Genomic DNA, 10,786 nt, shown 5'->3' with positions numbered 1-10,786 from the left:
AATCAGCAATATGGTCCCAATTTTATTGGATGTCCTGAAGACACAAGCATGATTTGATATGTCAATAATTTTAAGATTCTGTCACCCTATTTAATTGTCCCAAAATTTAAAGATTTGGGATCCATCAAAACCTATTCATCATGAGTACAAACAGTCAAAGTAAAGCCTAGTATCAAACATAAAAATCATTTCTTTCTTTTTGGTACAAATTAAAATCATTTGTTCAGCTAGCACTTAACATCTCCAAATTGAATTCGTGAAATATGTCCAAGTCGAAATTTGTATCCGGCGAAGAATATGAAACCATGGAGTTGTTGCCAAACAGGTTTCCTCATTCCATTGCACCTGAACAAAATATCCAGTGACGTGTGTAAGCCAGTGAAGTCATCACGGTTCTCATAAAGAATGCATTAATTTCCCTACACTTGGAAATAGTTGTTTTGAAACAGTAAAAATAGATTCATGCAGCGAATACTAGATTCATTCTAATGGCTGATGTAAAGTCACGTACCTGTTGATTCTGCAAGATAACCGGTTGTTCTCCTATTTGTGATAAGTTATTGGTCCTTCATGCCTACTTCTACCAGTGTAGAGTTTAGTAAAATATTTTTGCAATAATATAAAATTAAAAAGTGAGGTTTACAGAATGAAACTGCAAGAACTATTATTCAACTTGCAGTACTACTTTTCCATCAGTATACTTCCTTTCCGGGTGGAAAATGACAAGGTGATATTCTCACAACTAGAGACAAAACTTATATCAAGTTGCACAATCCTCAGTCTGGAAACATCCAAGAAATTAATCATGTTTCTTTATCATCTGGAAGGTCTTTCTCTGATCTTCCTCCACCAGCTCCCTCAGAAGCTCATCATCAATATCATCAGCCTGCCTCGAAGAACTGTACTCAATGTACTGGCCAATGAAAATCATCTTTGACATCCAGCCCTTCCGTGCATTACTTTCATACTTGCCCTCTTCCCATGTCCCTGATGCCAATAGCAGATAAACGTACACCACTCTCTCCTGACCTGGCCTGAATGCTCGAGCGATTGCTTGCCTTGTCTTTGAGTGATTCCACTCTGAGTCCAACATAACCAACCTTGATGCTGCTGTCAAACTGATGCCTTCAGCACAAGCAGTGGTTGATGCAAGCAAAACCTTGCTTTTTCCTTTAACGTCTCCGTTGAACTTATCCATGATTTTTGCACGCGTAGACAGCTCTTGATCGCCTCGAAGCACCAAGACTTCTTCTTCCCTATGCCATCCAAAAACTAGCTCAAAATACTCTACGAGCAGGTTTATAGGAGAGATATTGTGACAGAAAATCAGAACTCGCTCCCCTCTGCTAGCGGACTTGTGCACAAGATCTATTACGAACTTAACTTTAGGACCACACATGTAGTTTTCTTTACAAGCATCAATATTCTTTAACTCCTCTGCACTGAAATAATTATCTACACCTGCTATTGCTTTTATCAGACATGGGTGGATAGAACCAACTGTGATTAGTGACTCCAGCTCAAGTGGGCACCTTTTATGTGTTACTGAGTTTTGCAGTTTCGTTAAAATTTGTTGCTGGAGATCTGTTGAAGACAACAGGAGAGTGTAGATTTGCAACCCAGGAAGCATGTTTGATATTTCGCCTTCATGAACGTCAACAAATCTGCTCGTGATTCTGTTTAACAAATCTAAACCTTGCTTTCTATCATCTTCTTCACTTGATTCAATTTTTTGGCCAACTTTTTCTACAAAAAGTTTTCTAGCTAGTCTTTCTTCACGATTTATTTTCTTTCCTCGCTTGTGCTTTCTGCTATGGAAAATATTGACCATATGTGGATCCAATTCACTTATAGCATCATGAATAAAGTGAGGTCTTGCTAAAGATAGGGTGTTGAAATATTCCTCAAAGTTGTTTTGAAATAATGTTCCAGATAGAAGAATTCTGTATTCAGTCTTCACTTTCATCAGAAGCTTTCTCAACTTGGAGTTTGTGCTTCTTGGGTTGTGACCTTCATCTAGAATCAAAAGCCCTGGGCTTTTCTGCAACACACCTGCCATGAACTTCCTATATTCAACATTTGAATCTTCTTTTGCCATGGAGAAAAAAGATGAGTAATTCATAAGAAGAATGCTCGGTTCTTCGTGCCACTTCCTTAACTTTTCTAGACAACTCATAATGTACATCATTTTTCTGTTTGGCCTGCGAGCATCTATAGAAAACATTCTAATTTTGCAGGCTGACAATTCTTTCCCATAGCATTCTTCCCGATGAATCAGGTATAGAGGAATTGAAACCTCCCATTTCTGAAACTCTCTGCACCAGGTATGAACTGCTGTCTTGGGAGCAAGCACTAGAGGTCGGCTTCGAGGAAATAGTTTCAAGTAGCTGACAAGAAATGAGATTATCAGCAGTGTTTTTCCTGACCCAGGAGAATGCGAGATCACACAGCCACCAGTTTTGCCTGACTGATGATTCATCTCTTCTGGCTTCAAAGATCCAGCAACGTTCCTCCATATAAATTCAAAAGCTCTCTTCTGGTGAGGATGTAATTTAGACCTAAAATCAGGTATTAAAGTCCATATATTGTCACACCCTTCTGACAATGAAATGTCCCATGAGGAAATAGCCTTACTTAAAGGATCCGATTCCAAATCATATAGCCCCAAGAAGCCAAGTTTCTTTACACCAAATTTCTCCTTGCAAGTGACCGAATAATCACCCTGAAACAACATGAGATAAACATGGAAGGAATTATGCATGAATAAGATGTGGCACGAAAATCATCAAAGGAATCATGACTGCTAGCTTTGAAGCTTACAAATGGTGGTGAAACATATCTTATTTCAGTGCATATAAAGTTGCATAACCGACAAATAACTCCAATATCCTCCTTCAGCATGTAATCATGACGGCACTGTGGCTGCTCTGGATCTCTCATTGAACTGTTGGTGGTGCCATCAAGAAATTTCGAGTCCAATACCTGAAAATTCCCCAATGTCTTTATTAAAGTAAATAAAAAAAATGAACATAAGTTTTTATAGCAAAAAGATTAATGGTTATTTAGCTTTTCATGGAAATGTTAACAGTTCTGCCATATTTCATTCTGTTGTGGGTTAATAAAGGCAATAATATATAAGGACCAATGTGTCAACCAAAGTAAAATAAATATTATCCTCGAAACAACAAGACAACCAGAATACATATACACCATTAGTGATATTTCTCAGCTATTACCTTTCACTCGGTATGTAAAGAACTGGTTTCAGAAAAAATCAACTCATGACTCACAATAATTTTATAGCAAGATATTCATTATTCATTATTCTCATTTATGATTTAAGTGTATTGATAATGCAAGAAATCAATAACACAATACATTTAGAAGCAAGAAACTTTTCTTTTTTTGCGCCATACGTTTCACTGCAGAGTCTTTCTGCCATCTAAAATTTTCTCGTTAGGTGCTCTTTCAAATATAACACAATATAAAGACACTACATCAAGAAAAACTATAATATTTTGAAAAACTTGATTGTACCCGCTTTTGTTCAAGAAGGGTGAGTGTAGTTAATGATTGTTCCATTTCTTTCCACAAGTCTTCATGCTCTTGATTCTGATGTTGAGTATCAACTGATGGTGTCCACCTAAAATATGGCGGTTCTTCTGGGAAGTTTGTTGGTTTATGTGTTGGCCACTGAACAACAGGTTCAATGTTTCCTTCAGTTTCACATTTGATGTTCCCCATGCACTGTTCAATCAAATGTTTGCACTCGGCTGCACTTAATAATTTCTTTCTGGTTGAACCCCTTTTCATATATGGCTGGGAAGAGAGATGGTCAAATTTATTAGATAATGAGGAGATAATTCCTCTTCGAACTCTTTTGCATAAGTCTTTCAGTTTCATTTTATTTTGGACCAGAGAATGATGCGAATGAATTTTCATACTCTTCCCCTCAGATATGTTCATTTGCTGCACAGTTGCAGCAGTTCGTTCTTCTCCAGTGGACAGACCAGATCTCGAAGAATAAGGAGTTGGTGTTTCATCTTGGTCCATTCTGTTCATTTCACATGTCACATTTCTCATAGAGCAACGATCAAAATTTGGTGAAGAATAACTACTAAATCGATCTGGCTGTAACTTGCGACGTTTAGAATGCCTCAAATTCATGTGATCATATAAAATCTCAACATCTGAATCATTGTCTGCATCACTATCATTTATATCCATCTCAATGGTTCTCTCGGGAACAGGCATTTCCTTATGTGTCCCCAGGACAAAAGTTTCAACCTTAGGTCGCAGATATTCATTGCATCTTTGAAAACAGATGACCTTTATGCTCTTATCAGAGCTTCGAGACACTACATCACTATCACCATCTGATTGAACATCAGTTGTACTGGGTCTTCCATCACTGTAAAGAATATAGTAAACTATCTTGTTTTGCACCAACTTCAAGTCAAAATCCATTCTTTTCAATGTAGATAATACAAGCAACCATGAAATTTCAGAAGAAAATGCGTCATTGAGAAGTTTACTTTTACTTGAAGAGATACAATCCTCGGTAGAATTCCATTGGTGGCATCCATTTTCACAAGGCTCATTTTTTAGCTTTTGAAGTATGGCAATATTATCAATTGTAACTACCTCAGCCACTCTTTCATTTGTGCTCCTTTTCATGCTGGTTGGGGAATTACTCTTGCAATAGATCACAGAAAATAAGCAGGCACATCGATTAACATGAGGAGTTCTTTTGATTGAGATAATTTTGGCATCATGCCATGAGAGCAACTGCAGGAAAGAGAGATATTTAAAAAAATAATATTCAGATTTAAAGAAAGTGCATATATCTATTGTCACACTCATGTATTAGCAGTTTATTATTATATGTAAACTGTTATCATGTCAGAAAAACATATAATTTGGTAAATCATAATAGTAGAATGCAAGATTCTGCCCAATAAAGATCCTGCAAGTCAGGTTGATACAAAGAGGCAACTACAAACAGACAGATTTGATTTAATTTATCAGGTGGAAATAAACATGCAATGATCATATGCACCACCAAATCATTTAATCTACAATCTACTTAAAGCTATGATAAGGTGGCATACAGGTGTCTGTAGTTCTTCATCAGAACTCGTCGCAATTGGATGAGCTGAAAGTACGCACACATCTATACCAGCCTTCAGGAAATGCGAGCAATCAAATGAGCTTGCTTTTCTAGACCGCATACGTAGACAATCACCAGTGATTTGATCCTCTAGCATAGATCCTCCGTGATTAAATTGAACAAAAATGCTTCCACTCTTGATGCTTACATGCTGGGTTCCATGCCAAGACCCATGATAAAATGCCTCAAAAGCTGCAAGTGAGCATTATATATACAAGAGATCAAACAGATTGTTCAATAGAAACACACAGAAATATGAAAGTTTTTTATTTTTTAAATAATAGTACAGATACTCAGAAGTTATGAAGGTTAAAAGCATTAAAACTGCAAATCAGAATCCTAGAGTCCAGTATGTTGCTAAATGTGAGTCAAAAGTGTTTTCTAGACATATCTAGTCCATTCACTAGAACCATTTAAATTTTAAGGAAATTCAAATTGAAGTCAAACAGCCAATCTAAAGTTCAAATATCCTTGGAAAATTATGAACACTTTTTCCTTCTTACGAGTTGCATCAATAGGATGGCTGCAGCGAGAAGTTGGTCCTTTCAGCATAATGGTGAGAAATGTCAATTGAAGCTTAACTCAACCAATCACACCTGTGAGACGAGAAGGTAGTTCAAATAAATGAGCAGTCACGAAAATCCAAATTTCCATTTTGAATAGAAATTATTAAAATAGGTTAATACAAGTTATGCATGGCAATTATTTGCATGGACGCAAAACTAGGATGAATAGGCATATCTATGTTCTAAGCATCCTATAGCTAATATCTAATTAGTCAATAATTGAAGAATAATGACACATAAAACTGAAGTCAACTGGCAGGGATGGGCTAAGCATGCTTTTAAAAGGTAACCCTGAATACCCGACCCTCCAGATTCTTAGGAAACTGATAACTAAATATATACATAGATATCCACGTACTATTATTTTTGAGCAAAACTACTAAACATATTTTACTACATAGAATGCTGATATTTGTCTCCGGCCTGATTCATGAATGGTTCAGTATGGGGCTGAATCTGATTCACTGGAATGGGGGCATGAGGTCGGCGGACTATCATTTTTCTTTTTTTTTCTTCTTATTAGTACAAAGCAATACATCAACTTTTTTACTAAATGAGAGTTGGACTTGGCTTCAATCAAGTAGATCTCCACTCAGATCTAGTCAGGTCTAGATCAAATAATGGAGATCTCGCATCAATGATCTTACTCGTTGGATATAATCTACTACCTCCAAATTGTTTGCATGCCAAAAAGCATGTAATTTGAAGACCCCTAGCCAAATGTAGCAAGTGGTCAAAAAATTGGATAGTTCAAACAGCACGAAATAATGCATTCTTTTTACCACTTGATGCATAGACCTGGAGTCTCCAAATCACGTGATTTTTTATTTGTAAACATTTTAAAGGTAATAGATCACATCCAACAACTCGAATCGTCGATGTGGGACTCCCATCGTCCGATCTAGACCTAATCAGATCTGAGTGAAGATCTACTTGAGTGTAGCCAAGTTTTACTCTACTAAACAATGTATCTAGATTTCTCAAAAAAAAAAAAATCAATGGTTTTGAAAGTTCTATGTGTTGAGAAATATCGGATTTGTCTATTTGTTACTTTGTTAATAAAATCAACATATTACACAAGAGAACTTAAATAGATTCTCATTCTATTATGATGAAAAATATTAACATATGTACAATATAGCAAGTTTGTAAACATCCTTCACCTCCTATGCACAACTGAAGTATGCATTCTAGTCTAAAAAGAAAAAGTTTTCATTCTGCGTAACTCTAATTTTATAATTAAAAAGAATTCTAGTGGGCCGAATGAACATGGGCCCCACCCTGTAATCGGAAAGAAAAGGTACAATTAAAGATGAACAATAATGTTAAAAGAAAAAAAAAATGAGTCAAGCAAATTTTGTTCTCTAGAATGATAAAGTACAGATTAAAAATTAAAAAAAAAAAAATCTAATGGACCATGGAAAAAAGAAATGTTTTTAAAATCGACCTGTCAGATTGGTCCAATCGGCTGGTCCGATGAAGTCAACAGGACATCACGATAACATCACAATTATATTTTTATTTTTTAAAATTTTCTAAACATAGGGAAAATTAGAAAAATAAGAAAAAAATTCCAAAAGAAAACTAGTGAATGGCAGTCAGGAAAAACTAGTGGCATACTTTATGGTGTCGAACTAGTGTCATACTTTATGCCAGTCAGGAAGTTATATCAAATATAGGCCACTAGGTTCATCCAGCAAGTTATTATGCGTGAATGACAACTACTGGCAGGAACATTGGCTATAAATTAACCCATCAACAAAAAATTAAAGCAACTTTCAACAAATTCTCATCATTTATTGTACAAAACAAATAAGTCATACGTCCTATATATGGATCAATGGACTGAAACTAAACAAAAACCCGGAAATTGGACTAATTTCAACATAACAAAATGGACCGAAACTTTATACGTTCAACTCAACAAAAACCCTAATTTCCATCAAATTGGACTGAAACTCTCTATTTTTCACTCAGCTCGAACAAGAATCAACCCTCGGGATGCCCAGTTTAATATTTCTATCGTTCCAAGAAGAGTTCAAAAAAAAAAAAAAAACCAATTTTTCGTGCAGAGAAAAACCGCGAGAAAACTCTGGATCAGATCGGGAGAGGGAAAGAATCAAATGAAAGGGCCGTCGTGATGGAAGGGAAAGAATCAAATGAAAGGGAAATGGGACAGGAAAAGAACGTGCACCCTATGTATAAATACACAAATCCAACATGCTAGCATCCGATACCACATAAAAGAAAGAGTATAACCACGTGCTTGTTATTAACCATGGAGGCCTGGTCTTTAAGAGCACATAGAGCATGCTTAAGTTAGCACTTCACACCAGAATCCAGATACTTCGACAAAGAAAACAAGAAATCCGAGTGAATATATGGTAAAAGATGCTGAGAGATTTCGGAAGGTCTGAAATTTTAGGGTAAATAATTAAAAAAAAAAACTACGAGAGGAGTAGCCAAGAGGGTGGACCACGTTAGCGCGGACCTTGGATCTTGGCCTCTACGTCCGTTCCGCTAGGAATCGTGCGAACGATCGCGATTCGGAGACCACGAAGGAGCAGAGAAGATGGGGAAGAGGAGGGATGTATCCTCTTCTTCTCGGCTCGTTGTAGGGTGACGGGCTATATAGGGAAAGATCGCAAAGCGGAAATCACTGCGATTTCAGTAACGATGGGGCGTTAGCTTTATATATATGTATAACTTTTGACCACATAGTCTATGGTCTTTCAGTTTGGGTCGGGTCGGTCGAATTCGTTGGAGTTTCAGTCGGCTTAGGCTAGGTGACGTGGAGTTAATTGATTTGTTTTTTTTTTAGGTACGGCCGCAGCTCACATGCGACGGATATAGGTGCAGTCGATAAAATTAATTTAAACTTTAAAAAAAAAACACTATCTAATTATTGATTTTGTAGTTAATTTTTGTGCCGGACGGTATCTGCAAATCTCTCGGTAAGACGAAACATATGCACCATGCCTCTTATGTTTAGATCAGGAATAATTTTTTTGAGTAGCATAGTTATATTTAACAATTATAGTATAAAAATATCTATACAAATTAAATAAAACAAAAGATTTTAGAAAGGGAGGGGGGCGGAGTGTCGGATATCATTATTTGCGGCATGAGTAGCCACCTAATTTATTGCAAGATCTATCTAAATATGGACTGCCTCAAAAGAACTTACACATAATTCTCTAGGTATTAGAAAGTAATATACGAACACCGTCAATATGAACTTCCTTTTTAGGCATCCAACTAGTCAAAATTTTTGAGTAGCCTACTAAAATAATATGAGATGCCCAAAGAATATTAATAGCATAAATGAAATCTTCTGACTCTCCTTTTAGCTTTGGAGCTATATTATCACATAAATGAAATCCACTTATATCTATAGAGGAATTTCTAGAACTTTGGATCATAAATCTACTCGGCCACAAGCTCCATAATCAATCATGCCACTATCAAAGTTATTTTTGAGAAAGTTAAAGCTAGTGAGTTCTAAGTAAAATGAAATACATCAGTAGTTACAAATTTGCAGATAAGGAACCATAGAATTTTTCTACCCATGCGAGACCCCCCGATAACATTGATGTGAGCCCAATAACATTGATGCGAGTGAACTTGGAAGCTCAAAGATAGGCCTCCATAAGTATTGATTAAAGGTTTTGTTGGTTATTTTCAAATATTTGCCCATTAATATCCTACATATAAATATATCATTGTTCTCCTGCAAATTTCTTAATGACTCTTCTTTACTATGATGAAGAAAGGAATGTTAAGGCCCAAAAAAGGGATGGTTGTTGCATTAGAGACAATAGTGAGCTTCTGCAGCATTGTCTGAAGGAAGTAAAAGGATAGTTTACAAATCAAGAATTAGAGATCTACAGCAATTATTTTCTTCATTTCTTACCGAGCAAACATTTTCCCTCAGTCCAAATTTAATTTCAACACCTTTCCTCATTACGAATCTACCACAGATCATGTTGACCAGCCGGACCCACACCAGACTAGGCCATCTCCATCTTGGCTTGACTAGTCCTACCAACCACCAAGGGGTCCCCTGGTGGATAAGATAAATAAATCGCTTACCCATCATCACTTCGTTTCATATTAAAAATAAATCAAAAGATTATCACACCTTTCTCGACAAATGCATAAGATTGCTGATAGAAAACAAGGGGCTCTATTTTTTCACTCATGAATCTTAATTACCGTGTTTTGTAACTGATTAGCGCACACATCCGAGACAGAGAAAGCCATCGCCGAATGCCTACAAAGGTGTAAAGAGTAGCCTAGAGACTACCCGCGCCCAATTTGAATTCAAGCTCAACTCGATTCGGCTACTATCAAACTTGAGTAGTTTGAAAAGTTTTTTTTGAGTCGAGCTCAATCCACAAAATATCCAGCTCGAAAGTTCCTAAACCTAATAAAAAAATATATATTTTATTTACAATATATATTATTTTAATATTTTAGAAATATAATATTTATATATTTTAAATATGATATAATGTCTAATTTCTAACTATAGCCTTTAATTATAATTAAGGTTCAAACTTAATTTTAAATATAGTTCTGTTGATATTCGAGTTGGGTTAATATTAAAATTTGTCCAATCTCAAATTGGGTTTTGAGCACGAATATTTGTGCAACATCCTCTTCTTGATGAAAAATTTTTGGTACCACATGATCGAGTTAGGAGCGAATACCGGAATTGGAGGTTTAACCTGTGAATTGGGTGTATCGAACTCAGATTGGGGATTTGGACCGTACATACAGCCAAAGTCAATTACGGCCGCTGTTACAGGAATAACCACCGCCACGCAGTGACGCAATAGTTTTTCCCCGAGGATAAAGGAAGCGATGTGCCACCAAGGTAGTAGCCTGGTGGTAAGGGGGCGATAATTCCGCCCAAGTTGCCCGGGTTTGAAACGCACGGGCGTCGATTAAATTAGGGGACCAGATGCCCCACGCTCGGCTGACTTGTTGGCGGTTATGCTTTCCTTCCACTTGTACCAAGGTGGCACTAGGGTGACGTACCCACACG

At 36.6% G+C, this 10,786-nt stretch overlaps 1 protein-coding gene across 2 annotated transcripts; it reads right to left on the bottom strand.

The window, feature by feature from the left end:
* Positions 1-20: 20 nt before the first annotated feature.
* LOC103696435 (SNF2 domain-containing protein CLASSY 1-like) lies at positions 21-8,385 on the bottom strand. Of its 2 annotated transcripts, XR_005514552.1 has the most exons (7): positions 8,228-8,385; positions 5,674-5,766; positions 5,112-5,362; positions 3,538-4,788; positions 2,821-2,982; positions 512-2,722; positions 21-345 (listed from the first exon to the last, which is right to left on the bottom strand). XR_005514552.1 is itself a non-coding variant. In XM_039133000.1 (6 exons), exons 2-6 carry the CDS (start codon positions 5,720-5,722, stop codon positions 800-802), a joined length of 3,636 nt encoding a protein of 1,211 aa, XP_038988928.1. In that variant the 5' UTR covers positions 5,723-5,766; positions 8,228-8,385; the 3' UTR covers positions 21-799. The 2 variants fall into 2 exon arrangements, 1 of the variants encoding a protein (XP_038988928.1); XM_039133000.1 differs by having other exon boundaries at positions 21-2,722.
* Positions 8,386-10,786: the final 2,401 nt, after the last annotated feature.

Source organism: Phoenix dactylifera, chromosome 13 (genome assembly GCF_009389715.1).
Source record: "Phoenix dactylifera cultivar Barhee BC4 chromosome 13, palm_55x_up_171113_PBpolish2nd_filt_p, whole genome shotgun sequence".
Taxonomy (NCBI): domain Eukaryota; kingdom Viridiplantae; phylum Streptophyta; class Magnoliopsida; order Arecales; family Arecaceae; genus Phoenix; species Phoenix dactylifera.
Note: the sequence above shows the minus strand (reverse complement) of the source record. Positions and strands in the feature narration are given on the sequence as shown.